The sequence below is a fragment of the Megalobrama amblycephala genome, linkage group LG22 (genome assembly GCF_018812025.1).
Source record: "Megalobrama amblycephala isolate DHTTF-2021 linkage group LG22, ASM1881202v1, whole genome shotgun sequence".
In the NCBI taxonomy this organism is placed as follows: Eukaryota; Metazoa; Chordata; class Actinopteri; order Cypriniformes; family Xenocyprididae; genus Megalobrama; species Megalobrama amblycephala.
In genome coordinates, this window is record NC_063065.1 from 31987796 (window position 1) to 32006828 (window position 19033).

Consider the following 19033-nt stretch of genomic DNA (forward strand, 5'->3'; position numbering starts at 1 on the left):
TGTTGGCGTAACAGAAATGGCCTTGTCAACAACCGGAGTCATTTGTTCTGGTCCAGCTGTTACATTTCTTTCCATATTTGCCCTTACAAAAACATCAATATCCTTCTGGCCTTGTTGTGGGACCCATAATGCACCAATCTCACACTAGCCCATCAAGGCTAAACAGGCAGATCTTTGGAAAAACAGTGTTATCTGAAGGACATTTCACCCAGATACAATGTTTGATTGGCATCTTCAGAAATCACCAAAAACTTCCCACGAAGCAAGAAAGAAAGGCAAACTCCCAGAAGACAAAGGCAAAAATCTCTTTTTATCTCTTCCACGGTCACCCTGAGATAAGAAAAGGCAGAAGGTGGAGAGGAGAAAGGAAACTCTTCCTTGTTGAACAATGGGCAATAACAAAAAAAATCTTAAATATCTTTAATGGTATAACTAAAGTCTTATCATTTTAAGAGGTCTTAAATTTGGGGGCAGAAAAGAGGAATCGCGATACGGTTTAATGGGATTATTGAACTTCAAAAGGCTTCAAATCAAGTGAAAACTTCAAAATTATTTTATTAAATGAATGTGAACGCAGTTTTCAGAACATTTCACAATCAGTGAATACTGCGTATTTATGTAAAGCGACGGCTTTTATCTGTTGTTGATGAATCAAGACAATGTTTACATATTTTATACATATTTTATCTCCCTCATGTTTGAATGTGAAGCTGGAAGTAATAAAAAAAGTAATAAAGTAATAAATTAAAGCGTTTTGCTTGTAAATGTCTCCTTGTATCATTTCATTAAGGAAATACAAATTATTTAAAGGGATAGTTCACCCAAAACTGAAATTTGCGCACAAAAAGTATTCGTCGCTTGCACCACTGTAGTCACGTTCACTATTTTAACCTTGAAAGTGGTCATAAAGTTGGAGTCTATCAGAGGCCAAAAAGCTCACGGATTTCATCAAAAATGTCTTAATTTGTGTTCTGAAGATGAATGAAGGTCTGAGAGTGTGTACTTAATGACAGAACATAAGAGCAAACATAAGGGATTTATTTGACCAATCATAAGTCTTGATGAACATTACCATTACAAGTAACCACTGCAGTCCTAGCTTAAATTTAGGGTAGGCAATTTCAGAGAGGCTAGCAATAATAAGATCCCACCCTCCCTTCAGAGCGTCTCCAAAGCCACACCTCCTCCAAAACAAACAAAGTCTACAGCGTTAAACCTCATGTCTCAAAGCACAAAACATTACAATAATAATGAACTTCAACAACTTAGTTGTACCACCTGACTGCTGCAGATTCATTTCGGAGTTGATAGTGTTGACATAGAAACGCATAAATCCGAGTCTGAGGATGTGAACCGCTCCGGGTAGCTCCATCTAATGGTTACAACGTGGCGTGAACGCAGCATATGTTCACTGTTTTGGTTCAGGAGGAACTGTAAAAGTCGGCTGCTGTTTGTGGCTCTCTGTGACTGACGTCTGTCTACAACTCTGCATATCCTTACAGGACACATTGATGACGTGTGATGTCTGCGCAATCAGGGTGGGCGGAGGTATGGAAATACATATGTTGACAGGTAGTTAGGACTGAATGCAATGACTGGACGAACATTTTTTGGTCCTGAGACTACATGTTTTAACATTTAGACCACTTCTATTATTGATTGCTATCAGGATGTTAAGAGAGTTTCAACCAGTCGAACATCTATCAACCAGATGTTGAGAGTTTCAACCAGAGAGTTTCATCTCCACAACTTCATAAAACAAAGCATAGGGTAGATAGGCTGATCCTAGTTCTGAGTGCACAGGAAGGAAAAGCCTACGTTTCCTCCCTAGAGAAGAGTTAGAGTATCAGGAGAGACACTCCACCCAACACACTGGAGGAGACCACAGGAAGGAACAGTAGCTCTTTTGGACACTTTTGTTGGACATAATAAGCTCTGAGGCATAGTACCGTCTTGGACGGTGGCGAGAGTATCTTGGCATGCTTAAATGAAACTAGAATTAATTCCTTTCTGGCCTAGAAGAACATTCACTTGGTAAAACACTCAAGGTTTAGCTCACGTTGAGTTCATCTTCATGCTGAAGAACAAGTCAAAACACTCTCCTCTTGGAGAGCAGAATGTGGAGGTTTGTTTGGATTTCCTGTAGTGCTGACAGCCCAGCTCACGCCGCTCTAATAAATATCCTGAGGGAAATGTACTCGGAATATCAGGTGAAAAAATGTTAGGAATGTCCCTTATTAACACTGCGTAACTCTTGTGAGGACGCTGATTGGCTCTCCTGACAGGAAGAGGGATATGGGGATATGACACATCCAAGACTTTGTGTTTGTGGTTGTAGTTGCATTCCATTACCTCGGCTCTGAGACTAGCTCACTATTATACTAATCTAGTCAATTAGTTATTCAACATCTTATATTTTTGATAACCCTTTGCATTTATTGGTATATTACTACTATTTTTTTCTTTTCTGTCATTTCACTTTTGCATTATATGGACTCAAAGAGTCCATATAATGAATCACATACATCTGGGCATGATGGGGAGTAAATTACTTTTTTATTAAAAGTAAAGACTTTTTATTTAGACTATCCCTTTAAAGCCAATTAGTAAACAATAGCTGCAAGTAGCAATTAATGCTGCCTTCACATGCAAATACGAGTTTCCTAGGTAAAAACTAGACAAGAACGTTTGGTCTGAGTACGATAAAGTGTTGAGGAGATACAGCCTTATGTCTAATTTCACAAGCTCTACATAAAATTCGTTTGCGCGTTTTTCAAAAATGTTTTGAGAAATCAATGTGAATTCCACTACTATTTGTCAGCATGGTCTGAAGATGATCCGTTTCAATTTTTGTAAAAATTGTGAGTGCAACTTTGGAAAGTTGGTGGGGAGGAAGAGGAAGAGGAAGAGGAAGAAGAAGCAGCAGTAGTTTCGGTGCTTGGCCCCTAATTAGTCATTCAGGCAACCCACCAACTAGTCATTTTTAAAAAATATATATTTTGCATTTATCATTCTGCTTAAGGCCAGTTCACACTGTCCCAACAAACTCGCCACAAACATTCTGCTGGTTGTCAGATTTAGAATGTCAGGAAACATAACTGTCATTTTCACATTAACCCAACAAACGCCACCAGGGTTTAACCACACTGACTCAACCAATTTGGTATTCATTAAGGCAGTGTGATCTAGCCTTCACAGGCTTAGTTTGTCCAAAAATGAATATTCTTTCATCAGTTACTCATTCTGTTCCAAGCCTGTATTACTTTTTCCCCCATGAAGCACAAAAGGAAATGTTATAATGAATGCCCACACTGCTCCTTTGAACAATGAAAGTAAATGAGAACAGGGGCCAGAATCTGGAAAATCTTTTTAAGCCTGTAAAGCCTGAAATATGAAATAATAGTCCGAAAAACTGAATTTTTCTAAACGGAACTGTTTATTGGACCTACAGACAAAAGAATGGATGAAACGGTTTATTGGACCTACAGACAAAAATATGGATAGATGGAACAAACTGTTTATTGGACCTACAGACAAAAGGATGGATGGAACCGTTTATTGGACCTACAGACAAAAGGATGGATGGATGGATGGAAGTGTTTATTGGACCTACAGACAAAAGGATGGATGGAAGTGTTTATTGGACCTACAGACAAAAGGATGGATGGATGGATGGATGGATGGATGGATGGAAGTGTTTATTGGACCTACAGACAAAAGGATGGATGGATGGATGGAAGTGTTTATTGGACCTACAGACAAAAGGATGGATGGATGGAACCGTTTATTGGACCTACAGACAAAAGGATTGATGGATGGATGGAAGTGTTTATTGGACCTACAGACTAAAGGATTGATGGATGGATGCAAAAGGATGGATGGATGGATGGAAGTGTTTATTGGACCTACAGACAAAAGGATGGATGGATGGATGGAAGTGTTTATTGGACCTACAGACAAAAGGATGGATGGAAGTGTTTATTGGACCTACAGACAAAAGGATGGATGGATGGATGGAACTGTTTATTGGACCTACAGACAAAAGGATGGATGGATGGATGGAAGTGTTTATTGGACCTACAGACAAAAGGATGGATGGATGGATGGAAGTGTTTATTGGACCTACAGACAAAAGGATGGATGGATGGATGGAAGGTTTATTGATACAGACAAAAGGGATGGAAGGATGGAAGTGTTTATTGGACCTACAGACAAAAGGATAGATGGAAGGATGGAAGTGTTTATTGGACCTACAGACAAAAGGATGGATGGATGGAACTGTTTATTGGACCTACAGACAAAAGGATGGATGGATGGATGGATGGATGGATAGATGGATGGATGGAACTGTTTATTGGACCTACAGACAAAAGGATGGATGGATGGATGGAAGTGTTTATTGGACCTACAGACAAAAGGATAGATGGAAGGATGGAAGTGTTTATTGGACCTACAGACAAAAGGATGGATGGATGGAACTGTTTATTGGACCTACAGACAAAAGGATGGATGGATGGATGGATGGATAGATGGATGGATGGAACTGTTTATTGGACCTACAGACAAAAGGATGGATGGATGGAACTGTTTATTGGACCTACAGACAAAAGGATGGATGGATGGAACAGTTTATTGGACCTACAGACAAAAGGATGGATGGATGGAAGTGTTTATTGGACCTACAGACAAAAGGATGGATGGATGGAAGTGTTTATTGGACCTACAGACAAAAGGATGGATGGATGGATGGAACTGTTTATTGGACCTACAGACAAAAGGATGGATGGATGGAACTGTTTATTGGACCTACAGACAAAAGGATGGATGGATGGAACTGTTTATTGGACCTACAGACAAAAGGATGGATGGATAGATGGATGGAAGTGTTTATTGGACCTACAGACAAAAGGATGGATAGATGGATGGAAGTGTTTATTGGACCTACAGACAAAAGGATGGATGGATAGATGGATGGAAGTGTTTATTGGACCTACAGACAAAAGGATGGATGGATGGAAGTGTTTATTGGACCTACAGACAAAAGGATGGATGGATGGAACTGTTTATTGGACCTACAGACAAAAGGATGGATGGATGGATGGAACTGTTTATTGGACCTACAGACAAAAGGATGGATGGATGGAACTGTTTATTGGACCTACAGACAAAAGGATGGATGGATGGAACCGTTTATTGGACCTACAGACAAAAGGATGGATGGATGGAACCGTTTATTGGACCTGATGGATGGAGTTTTTATATTAGATAGATAGATAGATAGGTAGGTAGATAGGTAGATAGATAGATAGGTAGGTAGATAGGTAGATAGATAGATAGATACATATTTGTTTTGATCAGGCTTTTATGGCTCATGAGAATATGCAGAATATGGAACTCATAGTCAAGGAGGGAAAAAAAACAACAACTACATTTTATTCATAGCCTTCTAAAGAGTTCAAACTGTGTGTCCTTTGTGTCAATTCTTTCAAGCAAAAGAACAGATGGAAGTCAAGGCCAAAGAAGCAGGGTTGTAATTACAGGCCTCTGACGGCTCTTTAATCTGTTATAGCCACTGTAATCGCTGTGTCTGATCACAGGAAGGGGCATTTTAGAGCGCTTCCCACCCAAGAGCATACTGCTCCGCAACACTGCCTGGGTGAAGGGACAGCTGAGGATCTCCTCCAGGAAAAATAATGAGTATTTGTAGGATTTACTGATGTGGCTTTGCTAGAGGATGCCAGCGAGAAAAGGATTATGGTCTTGTGGCGTAATCTAGGTACTGGCATGAGCAATGCTAACGCCACTTTCCAGGACATATGTTAGCCGGAGCTGAGCTAGCGGTGGTAAAGTCTCGTCTCTCCCATGATAACTGCACTAGCCTCTGACCTTGATTCTGTAAACAGAGACATCTGCGGGGTTATTGTGTCCATTTCCATGGCAACCCTCAATGAGATTCAGGCACAACTTAAGCATACAGTGGCCCCAAAAAGTAGTTGGATGCTTAAATTGCTACATTTAAATTCATATATCATTGCATTAGACCAGAGTTGTGAGACTCCATATATGTATATTGCGATTAAAATCATTGGAGTTTTTAATATTTTCATATTGTCATAATTTCACAGTTACTCTCCCAATTAATGTAGAAACAACTTAAAGACAGTATTTAGTATTTAGTATTTATCAGTATCAGTATCAGTATTTAAAGACATTTTAAAGATTTGTTTAATGGCATCTTTTTATGAATGATACCAATACTGGTACTGATGTTTTTTCTTTACAGTCTTCACTGCATAGATTATAAATGAAATATAGATTAATCCGTATTAAAGCTACAATTTTCTCTGTTATGTTTGTTCTTTGATGAACATTAATGACAGACATCTCATCAACTGGTTTATTAGGCTGCTGTCACTTTAAGAGCTGTCACTGCCGAACATGACGCAGATCTGACGCGCGTCTTATTTTCTCACAAGTTCATTTAAGACGTTATTTAACTCATTTATGACTGCTCTCATGAGGATACTCAAAATGGACATTGACATAATCCGGTGTGTTTTTGTTTGTTCAAGCGCGTCCGTTTCTGTGCACACGAGTCGAGTATGTCACATGACACGACATTCACAGACAGCGCGTTCTCATTTGTCTTGTGGTGCTTGAATGATTTAAAATCATTTGCATGAATAAAAGCGTAATGACAGAAAAAAACTGATGCTGCATTAATTGCGTTACATATTTTAACGTGTTAAACTGAAAAAAAAAATAATTCTAATATTTATAGTCTAATATTTTTGTTAAATATATACATGCATGTGTGTGTATTTATATATACAATAAATATACACAGTACACATTATGTAAACAGACTTTTATTTTGGATGCAATTAATTGCGATTAATCATTTGACAGCACTAATATATATGCGGCGTGTAACGCAGTCACTCCTACTAGCCACTTTGTTGGGTTGAATTTTATAATATATACATTTTTTAATTATAGGATTTTAAAAAGGCATCAAATAATATATTAAGAGCGATGAAATGTTGATTTTTCGATACATAGAGACTGAAATATCTCAAAATACTCATTTTCCAAAGAATAGACACAGAATATCAGCTGCTCTTTCTCTCTCTCTCATCTCTCTGACAGCGAGTCGACACACAAACCCTCCTCCCCTCACTCACTTGTTTCATTTGCTCATGGATGAATATTGATGGTGTTACAGGACTTGAATTTTGGATGTGGGATTGCGCGTATTGCGCATAATTTTACTCATTCACATAGATTTTCTGCTCACACCCAAAGTGAGTGCACATAAAGCCGCCTTTCAGCACTAAATTGAGTTCTTTTTCAATGCTTATTGCGCTTAAACAGTCAAACACACACAAAATGTCAAAATGCTGGTCTTGGCGAGTATTCACATAAACACAGCCAGTAAAAAGAAAAAGTTGAGAAAGAAAACGCATGTTTAACAGTATATTGGATCCGTGCGTCAGGTCTTAAAGTGACAGCAGCCTAATAAACCTAATGCAAATTATGAGATAATATCAAAAATATCTATATGGCAGTTTTTCCACATGGTATCGATGTCAAAATTGTGGCCAGTGAATATGCTGAGTGGTTAGTAACTTTGGAAAACCACTAGCCACAGTGGTGTGTGTGCATTATATATATATATATATATATATATATATATATATATATATATATATATATATATATATATATATATATCATTCCTTTCAGTGTTGTCTGTCTAAAAAGGAAGCAAGTTTATGGTACTTCATGTTTGTGCAATGTAAAACAGTCAAAGTTAGCGGTGGTCTGGCCACAGTGGCCAGACAATTAAAAATATGTTGAGGAAGTTATCAAATCTGTATTAAAAATAGTAATCTAAGCCCAGGCTGAGAAGGACAGAGCCCATGATACAGCAATCTGCCCTGGATGGCACCACCCTTATCCAGACTCACTGACTCATCCACTGAGAAACAAGCTGCACCTATGAAGGCCACAGGACAAACAGCTAGATTAGAAAAGCTAAAACACACATAACCTCAGTCTGGTTCAGGAGTATTTTACAACTTTTATCTATGAGAATGAGAACTCTATATGTTCTCACAGCACTGGCACTGAGGTCCTTCTCAAAGGAAATGATTTAAAAACCACATCGGCCAATGAGGGCAAACATGAATCCAGGTCACTATCTATTCTGCAAGCTGATTGGTCACACTTCAGTGGTTGAACACTTATGTAAAAAAGTATTATTTTTTTTTGTCCATTTTATTATTAGTGTTTGATACTATTGTGGAAAAAAAGAAAATACTATATTTACTGGGCGGATGACAAAATTGAAATCCTATAGATTTCATTGAAAGAGGGATTTAAATAGGGACCAGTATATGAAAGACTAAACAACCACCAAAACACCATAGCAACCTCATAGCAACAGCACTTATTACATTTTTCATTGACATATCAGCATCAAAGGCTATATTTGTGGCAGAAATACAACAAAAAATATTTACATTTATTGTTTTTACTAGGGCTGCCCCCTAATAGTCGACTAAACATTTGTCGACGAAAAGAGGCTTGGTCGACTAAATTGTAATCAGTCAGTTAGTCACAGAAAATAAAAAACTACAGAAATTGGCCGAAGTCACACATGTGACAGATCGTTAACAATGCTGGTCCAGGAAGAAAATCCAAAATTTGGGAACATTTCGAGAGGGTCAAGAATGACCTCAAAAAGGTGATGTGACCTCAAACATGACTTGTCATTTAAAACGTAAAATGTAAAGTAGTAGCCTAATGTTAGCCACTTTATATGGCCGCTCTCCCTATTGTTAATGTTAACCTAGATAAATGTGCGTTAATATTAGGCACATATCCGTGTTTGTGCAGAGTGCGGGAGCTGAGCTATAACGCGCTTACTGCAAGAGGCGCCGGCGCGATCACTTGCATTTTCTTTTCCTGGAAACAACTTAAAGGTCCCGTTCTTCGTGATCCCATGTTTCAAACTTTAGTTAGTGTGTAATGTTGTTGTTAGAGTATAAATAAAATCTGTAAAATTTTAAAGCTCAAAGTTCAATGCCAAGCGAGATATTTTATTTAACAGAAGTCGCCTACATCGAACGGCCAGTTTGGACTACATCCCTCTACTTCCTTCTTTAATGACGTCACTAAAACAGTTTTTTGACTAACCTCCGCCCACAGGAATACACAAGAGTTGCGTTTGTAGAGTGTGTTTGTCGCCATGTCGTCGAAACGCTGTTATTTTCATCCCGCAGTCCAATCACCGGGTCTGATTCCGGCTCAAATTGATAGGGTAAAATTAAAGACATGTTTACAATAACACTGAGCGCGTGCATCTCCACGTTATGGTAAGAGGCGTGACCTTTCCGGGCAAGGAGCGCTAAACTGCTGTCGAATCACAACACAGGAACCGCTGGCACAATCAGAACTCGTTACGTATTTCTGAAGGAGGGACTTCATAGAACAAGGAAGTCATCAGCCCGTTTTTATGACAGTGGAAACAGCGGTATACAGATAAGTAAATTATGTGAAAAATACTGTTTTTTACACGCGAAACATGAACACATGTTATATTGCACACTATAAACACAATCAAAGCTTAAAAAAAACACGAAAAACGGGACCTTTAAAAAAAAACTCATTTTTTGGTCATACAGATAAGAGTAATACATCATTCAAAACTTTGTGTAAACTCAAAATAACAAGAAAATGTTGTGCCTTTGTAATATAAAGAAAACAAACAGGATGTGCTTTTTACTGTCTCAGTCTCTGTGAACTTGAGCACGTCAAAAAACTCATTGTATACTTGCCTCACAGACATGAGAAATATATCTAATATTTAGACCGTTTCCTTGCCGTTTTTTTCACGACACATTCATAGTCATTACTTTTGCCAGTGCGCTGATTAGGCTACGTATTATATAAAGAAAATTAAAGCCTCATTATTATTAGGGCTGGGCCAAAAAAAAAAAGATTTTTTGATTAACTGTTTTTTTTTTAAAATGTGGTTGATTTGTTATCAATTCTCAAAAGCCAAGAATTTATTTTTTTCCGCATTTATTTCCGCAAACACTAAACATAGTATTATCTGATTGTCGTTAATCTTATTACTAGTATTCTCCACTAGATGTCATCCTCTTATTTACCTTACGTGATGTTACAGCGGGTCGGGGACTCTTTCATTCATTCAGTGCTAAAACGGACAATTTGCGCTTAAACGGACAAATTCACACAAATTTATCTTAAAATGCCCCCCTTTAGGAGTATCTGGGTAAACATAGTCGGTTACAGTAAGCAGTAAATATAGAACTCGTGCATCATTATTGAATCCGTGCATTAGTTTTAAAGTGACAGAAACCGAATATTCTTGCAGCTGTCTGTTTTTAATGTTCAGACTACAAAAGACTAATGAATAACGTTTTTGTAACTTTAATAAAGATTAACCTGTTATTTTACATTTGATTACTTCATTCAATTTATGTACCTGAAAACTACTGTTAGACCTACCTGAAAAACCTTAAAAGCACTGATAAACTTGACATTTGATTTGACATTTGATATTCAACAGTATTCTTGACATTTATTCAACAGTGCTTTTGATCTGCCTGCACTGACACCATTCTTTAAGAGCTGCTGTGCAGCCAAAACTATGTACCAGTTATCACTGTAAAGCTGCTTTGACACAATCTGCATTGTAAAAAGCGCTATATAAATAAAAGGTGACTTGACACTGATTATTTCATTTGTATTTTTGTTCTATTATATTTATTTATTTATTTGTGCTATTGCTTGTAGTTTAATTATTTGTTCTTTTTTATTTATGACAGTTTACTTGTCTTTAATAATCTTTGAAATTTATATTAGTAGCTTTAGCTGTGGTCTCAAATTGAATCGAGAATTGTTAAATTTCCCTGATATCTAAAATATTGGTTGTCATAAACTTATTTATTACAACATAAGTATACATGGGTCAAAAACAACAAAAACAATAACTATTTCATTTAATTTATTATGTTTTTGTGGTGGGGCATGTGAAAATGTATTGAATTAAGCTAATTGAATCAAAAAACGAGAATCGAATCATAAAATCAAATCAAGAATCGAATCAAATTGAGACCTTGTGAATCGAAATCGAATCAATTTGGGACATCTGAATCAATACCCAGCCCAAATTTTTATGCTTTATATGGCTTATTAATGTACACGTGCGATCAGTCAACTAATAGCTTAACTACTAGTCAACTAGAAAAATCTAGTGCTTCATTTTTCAGTGTCTCTCTTAAAGGGATAAGTTACCCAAAAATGTAAATCATCCCATGATTTATTCACCCTCAAGCCATCATAGGTGTATATGACTATCTTCTTTCAGACAAACTCAATCGGGGATATATTTAAAAATATCCTGGCACTCCCAAGCTTGGTTAATAAAGGCCTTCTGAAGCGAAGCGATGGGTTTTTGTAAATATCCATATTTAAAAAAACTTTGATACGCATACTGCACAAGTCGTAGGAGCATCGTAAGGTTAGACGCCTTTCGCGGTTCAAACAAATAGCGCTGTGCAACAAACTCAAGCTCCTCTTCTCTTATGGACTGTCTTCTTCACAACCACTATAAAGCTTGGAAGAGCCAGGATATTTTTAAATATATCTCCGATTGTTTGTCTGAGATAGTCATATACACCTAGGATGGCTTGAGGGCGAGTAAATCATGGGATAATTTTCATTTTTGGGTGAACTATCCCTTTAATAATAACTGTCTTTTCACAAGTTCTGCTGTAGGCCCTTTATAATCACAATAAAATCAGACTTATTGTTCTGTACACAATACCCAACATCCTCCACAGAGAAGCCTTGCTGGAACAGTGGGCAGCAATCTTCACACTTGTCCTATTATATGAAACCCTAGTCTGCAGTGCACTTGGTTTGCTGAAGACAGTGCTTGAGTCATGCAGGGCAGAACGCTGAGAGACTGCTAACAAGTGCCATTGAGCTGGCCAAGAACCTAAACTCCACAGAAATCCAGTCAGGAGATGGAAAAAACCTAAAAACGACTGCTGGAAACATCAACACATTTTAGTACCAGAGCACTTGCTTCACTATACTTAACACGTGTATCAATTTCATATTTGTGCGCACAGCAGTGGCGGTCCACCACCTGTTCACGAGTGCTTTCTGTTGGTTTGCGTCCTCTCGCTAAGCCAGATGGCTTGTGTTCATTAATGCATCCTTGTCAGAAGTCAACCTGTCCACAGAGGTTACAGCAGCACGCCGTCTTGCATTCCAAAAGAGCTGGCCAAACATGCAAATTGGGCTCTGGGGTATTTTAAACACATTATACAAAAACATTAAACACCAGAGATTTTACTTTAATGCATGCATGAAGCAATGCAACTTGCATTTCCATAAATGTAAGTGTCTCAAAGGAACAGTTTGAGTTGGCACCTATAACGCCCCTTTCACAAGATGTAATATCAGTCTCTGGTGTCTCCAGAATGTGTTTGTGAAGTTTCAGCTCAAAATCCCCCACAGATCATTTATTATATCTTGTCAAATTTGCCCCTATTTGGGTGTGAGCAAAAACACGCCGTTTTTGTGTGTGTCCCTTTAAATGCAAATGAGCTGCTGCTCCCGCCCCCTTTCCAGAAGAGGGCGGAGCTTTAACAGCTCAACAACAACAAAGCTGGAGAATCTCACGCAGCCAAAATGAGGATTGTCAGTAACGGTGTTCAGCCTTACTAAAACAAAGTTACTGGGATGTTCTTTTTCACGTTTGCTGGGTTGGTATATGCACTGTGGACCTGATTATAACACTTAAATATGGAAAAAGTCAGATTTTCATGATATGAACCCTTTAAAATAAATAAAATACAATTTAATCACACTCATGCCTTTCCAAATCCTGACTTAGTTTCTTTCGTGGAACACAAAAGGATAAGTTTGGCACAATGTCCAGGCTGCTCATTTCTACACAATGACAAAATTCAGCATAACTACTTAATTTATTTGAGTACTTTCAGTCTGTTTGCTATACAAAACTATTGTACAGTTTCGAAAGAAGAGAAATATGGAGTACTGTCAGTTTTGGACAGCAGTAAAGTGTAAATTTTTTACGTATTATATTTTTACATTCACAAACAGCTATATTACACACTACATGAAAGGTATTGTCTGAAAAAGCATAATTCTAGGGTTAGTTCACCCAAAAATGAAAATAATGTCATTTATTACTCACCCTCATGCCGTTCTACACCCCTAAACCTTCATTCATCTTCAGAACACAAATTAAGATATTTTTGATGAAATCCGATGGCTCAGTGAGGCCTGAGCAATGACATTTCCTCTCTCAAGATCCATTAATGTACTAAAAACATATTTAAATCAGTTCATGTGAGTACAGTGGTTCAATATTAATATTATAAAGCCACGAGAATATTTTTGGTGCGCCAAAAAAACAAAATAACGACTTATTTAGTGATGGCCGATTTCAAATTTTATGAATCTTTTGTGTCGAATCAGTGGTTTGGAGTGCCAAAGTCACGTGATTTCAGCAGTTTGACACGCGATCCGAATCATGATTCGACACACTGATTCATTTGTGCTCCGAAGCTTCCTGAAGCAGTGTTTTGAAATCGGCCATCACTAAATAAGTCGTTATTTTGTGTTTTTTGGTGCACCAAAAATATTCACTTTATAATATTAATATTGAACCACTGTACTCACATGAACTGATTTAAATATGTTTTTAGTGCATTAATGGATCATGAGAGAGGAAAATGTCACTGCTCAGGCCTCACTGAGCCATCGGATTTCATCAAAAATATCTTAATTTGTGTTCTGAAGATGAACGAAGGTCTTACAGGTGTGGAACGGCATGAGGGTGAGTAATTAATGACATTATTTTCATTTTTGGGTGAACTAACCCTTTAACTGTCTTTTGACATGACCAAACAGCATATGTTTTTTAGAGTTTGACAGCCACTCTAAAAAATGCTGGGTTAAAAACAACCCAAGTTGGGTTGAAAATAGACAAACTCAGCGGTTGGGTTAAATGTTTGCCCAACCTGCTGGATAGTTTTATTTAACTCAACTATTGTTTAAAATTATTGCTTAAAATGAACTCAAAATATGTTGGAAATTAAAAATCAGACACATAATTACTAGAGGAAACAATATAATCAAAAGGTGAACAATCATTAATAAATGTTCATTTTTTATTATTTTTTAATCAATAGTTGGGTTAAATAAAACTACCCAGCATGTTGGGTCAAACATTTAACCCAACTGCTGGGTTAAATCAACCCAATTGCTGGGGGTGTCCATTTTTTTTTTTTTTTACCCACCTTGGGTTATTTTTAACCCAGTATTTTTTTTTAGAGCGCAGTCTACTTTCATTGAACTTCTCCTTTCTGTGTTCCACTTTATAAAGAAAGTCATAAGGGTTTGGAACAAGCATGATGATGAGTAAATCAACGATTCCTCTGACACATTATTTGGATTCTGGGAAAAACATAAAATCTAAGAATGTCATCGTGATTAAATCCAGACAGAGAAAGATCAACATTTCCACATGCAGGCTGGAAACAGCAGCGCGACCTGCCCTGGCCCTGGAGGAGACGATCGACTTCACGACACTCCTTACATGCTTCACATGCCTCACACACACACACACACACACACACACACACACACACACAGAACATGAGAAAGTGGGGCAGTGGCTGTCCTGGTTACAAAGACCCACTCCCACCATCTGCTGCCGCATCACCGCAGCGACACAGTCATTCACAGGAAGTGCTTTCTTCCTGCGCTCAGGCATGATGTAGACTGGGTGGAAAAAAGCCACATGGTGCCTGCAGGCCACACCGTCAAGCTGGGACTTGAACACTAGACCTGGTGATTGGTTTCCCATGCGAGTCATCATCTTCTGCGGTCGCTGCTGTAGTATCGGTGCGACTCGAAGCGTGCTCGGTCATGTGGATGAAAGGGTTGCCATTTTACATCAAACCTGACGGGCAGCTTTTGCATCAAATGTGGCGCTACCTGTCGAGCAACTTCTTCTGAAGGAATTGCAAAGCAATTAAACCCTGATAAACATCTCGATTGTGTCGTTTGGTGTGGCAGATCTCACCTGTGGTCAGTCTGACAGGTTTTGTTTCCTTCGAGAAATACACAGGGTTAAATGTGAGGTTGTTTGCAAACATCTGACGCAAATGATTACAGAGTGTCACTTTTTAAAAAAATGTTCCTTACAGGCTGTAATTCAGGAGCGCACTGAACTCTCTTGAGCATCATTAAACGCTGTTGAAATGTCAATCCTGTTCGAACTCTTAGAAAAATCCCAGTCATACTGATAAATGCTCAATTCAATCATTTGCCAGATCATAAATGCATGAATTCAAATCATTTTTTTCTATGCATGCTTATTTTTACTTGCATTTTTAAAAAGTCAAATTCTTTCAAATAAAAAAAATATATAATTTATGAGTTATAATTTATAAATTAATAAATAATTTAATTAAATAGTATGAACAAAATACATTATGTATATGAATATAATAAAACTAAATAAAAACTGGATTTAAAAAAAATAATAATAATTTGCCAGATCATAAATACATAAATCCTTCTTTTTTTATTTAATGTTTTTCCATTAATACAATTTTTACTTAATTTAATAAAAAAGGCATTAATAAATATTATTTATTAGCTTGAAAAAAGTATATTTTAATTGAACAGTAATAAAAATTGCACTACTAAATTACACTAGTAAATATTTGAAGCAAGTATTTAAATACAATAAAAAATAAATAAAATAAATTTTACAAAAAAAATCATAAATGCATAAATATATTTTTGATTTAATGTTTTTTTCCATTAATCTTTGTTTATTTGTTACTTAATTTATTTAAAAGGCATTGATAAATATTTATTAGTTTAATAAAATAATTGTTTGAAATAGTAATACAAAATAAATTCAATGAAACACATTATATTAATAAATATTTAAAGCAATTATATACATTTAAATACTTTTATTATATGAATGCAATTAAAATAAAACAATAAACTTAATAAAAACTAAATATTAATATTACAATAAAAAAATATATTAATATAAAATGTTTTTTTATTTAATAAGCTATTCATATACAAAATTAATATCGTTAATTAGTTTAATAAAATAAATTAAAATACATTATGTATACTAATAAATATTTAGCGCAATTATATACATATAAATATCTTTATTATATAAATACAATAAAATTAAATTAAATAAACTGGACAAAAAACAAACAACAAAAAATAAAAATACATAAATCCTCTTTTTTATTTCATTAATGTTTATTTTCTTTTTATTTTTTTTGTATTGTTTATTATTTTAATAAAAAAAAAATTAATTAATAAACTTAATAGACTAAATATGAATATCACAATAATATATTCATATAAAATTATCTTTACCAAACTATTTATATATCAAATTAATGAATATAAAATATTTAAATATTAACAGTTGGATGTACAATGATATTTATCATCAGTTATTTGTACTCAGTTTTATGTCTCAATAAACTCGAATAGTCTGACATGATTTTAGAGCTCCAGCATTAAAACATGTTCAGTTCAGCGCTTTGAGGAAGCAGATTTGATGAGAAACTGATCCATAAAACACGACTAAATGACACATTAATCCAGTTCTCACATCAAGTGTAAGAAAACACAATGAGTTGAACGAGTTTCGAGTCTAATTGTAGCCAGAAACGTGTCGTCCTGAAGACGAGACAAATCTCACATCCTGCTTTCTGAAGTTTGAGAGGATTCTGGAGGATAAGAGCAAACTTCATAAGTTAAACCGAATCTAGACACACCCTCAGTGTAAACGCCACAAATCCCCAACACGATTACACAAATGATCTACAAACCACTTAAATAAGATCAAGCTCGCCCTGAATGTTCTCCCACGAGCGTCTCGTCCCAGCTTTTCCATTTTACAACCATATTTCCTGTCCAGATCCCCGGGATCAGAGAGACGCGCGCGCGCTTACCTGAACATAATTGTTCTCGCAGTAATCCGCGACCCTCGTGAGGTTCTGGTGACTCTCTAAAAGAGCTCGTTTCCCGGCAGGAATCTCTTCCTCGAGTAACATCTGCAGCTCTGCCATCTTACATGTCTCCGCAGAGCTTCTACTCCTCGACTCTCTCTCTGGGATTTGACTGAGAGCTCGAGCTCAGCCCTGCTGCTGATGTCGGAGTCGAATCTTTTCGATGAATCGGTTCGCAAAAACAGGACTGAACGATTCGTATGTTTTTTTAAACGATTCATATGAATCAGTATGAATCTGGATCTCGAGTCAACGATTCGAGATTTTCAAATGAAACTAATTTTATTTATATATATATTATTTAATAGTATGAAAAAAAAAATTCAAATAAAATACATTATTAAATATTTAAAGCAATATAAAGATTTTTCTTATATGAATACAATAAAATTAAATAAAAAAACAAAAACAAATAATGATTTTGTTTCATTTAATTTATTTTTTTATTACTATTTAATTAAAATAATGATTTTATTAAAGTAATAAATAATATTTATTAATGCCTTTTTTAAAAAAAATAAGTAAAAAATAAACAAAGATTAATGGAAGAAACATTAAATCAAAAAGACAAGGATTTATGTATTTATCCAATTTATTTTATTTATTTTTATTGCATTATTGCATTCATATTATAAAAATATTTATATGTATATAATTGCTTTAAATATTTATTAGTGTAATTTAATAGTTTCTTTTACTACTATTTAATTAAAATATATTTTTAATTAAAGCAATTATATACATATAAAGATTCCTTATATGAATATAATAAAAATAAATAAAATAAACAAAAAAACAAACAAATAAATTACCAGATCATAAATACATAAATCCTTCTAATGTTTTTCCATTAATAATATTTTTACTTAATTTTTTGAAAAGGCATTAATAAATATGATATATCAATTAAATTAAAATTCTACTAATGAATATTTAAAGCAACTATATACATATACATTTATTATATGAATACAATTAAAATAAATACACTAAATTTAATATTGCATAATAAAAATAATATATTAATCTAAAATGTATTTTTCTTTAATAAGCTATTTATATATCAAATTAATATTGTTTCTTAGTTTAATAAAATAATTATTTCCTCGTCTCTAGGATTTGATGAGAGCTCAAGCTCAGCCCTGGTGGTGATGTCGGAGTCGAATCTTTTTAATGAATCGGTTCGCAAAACAGGACTGAACGATTCGTATGTTGTTGTTTTTTTTAAACGATTCGTATGCAGTAAGAATCTGAATCTCGAGTCACTTGACTCACTGAATCTTTGAACCGAGACTCGTAATAACTCTCAAGAGCTGGAGTGAATCGAGTAGCAGGAATATTACAAAACATACTCTAAATATGTTGATGACAGATTAATCAGCACGAATTCGGTTATAACCTGGAAAAAAGTTAGATGTAAATTCATATGAGTTTAATTTAATCCGCATTAAAGTATTTACAACATACAACCCTTTCCCAATAACTTCAGGAAAAAAAAACATACCAATAAACAGAAACGTGGCTACATGTAGTTTAACAAAAATGAAATGCCAGGATGTCAGGGACACGTAATGACGTAATTACGTATTGACGCAAAAGAATCAGTGACTTCTTTCGTTTAAACGGTTCGGTTCGTTCAAAAGAACCGATTCTATAAAACGACTCAGATTACCCACGGCCTCGCTTTCGTCACAGCGTCACCTATCAGTTGTTGCTGAGCGAATGGAAGGCTGGGATTTGTAGTTGTACGATTCATTTAGTAACGATTTTATGCGTTTCATGAAGTGCTACAGCATTACCTTTGCGCATAAAATTATTAAACGCATATTTTTCTTCAGAAATACGCGTCAAAATATTGCAAGGCAGTTTTAAAATTCGTAATCGGGTGCTGTTTT

At 35.6% G+C, this 19033-nt stretch overlaps 1 protein-coding gene across 1 annotated transcript in view; it reads right to left on the reverse strand.

The window, feature by feature from the left end:
* The window catches only part of abi1a (abl-interactor 1a), a 79030-nt gene extending 61737 nt beyond the window's left edge, over window positions 1-17293 (reverse strand). Inside the window, 1 exon segment of the mRNA XM_048175346.1 lies at window positions 17082-17293. Within this exon segment, the coding sequence (XP_048031303.1) occupies window positions 17082-17198 (117 nt within the window). The 5' untranslated portion in view covers window positions 17199-17293.
* Window positions 17294-19033: the final 1740 nt, after the last annotated feature.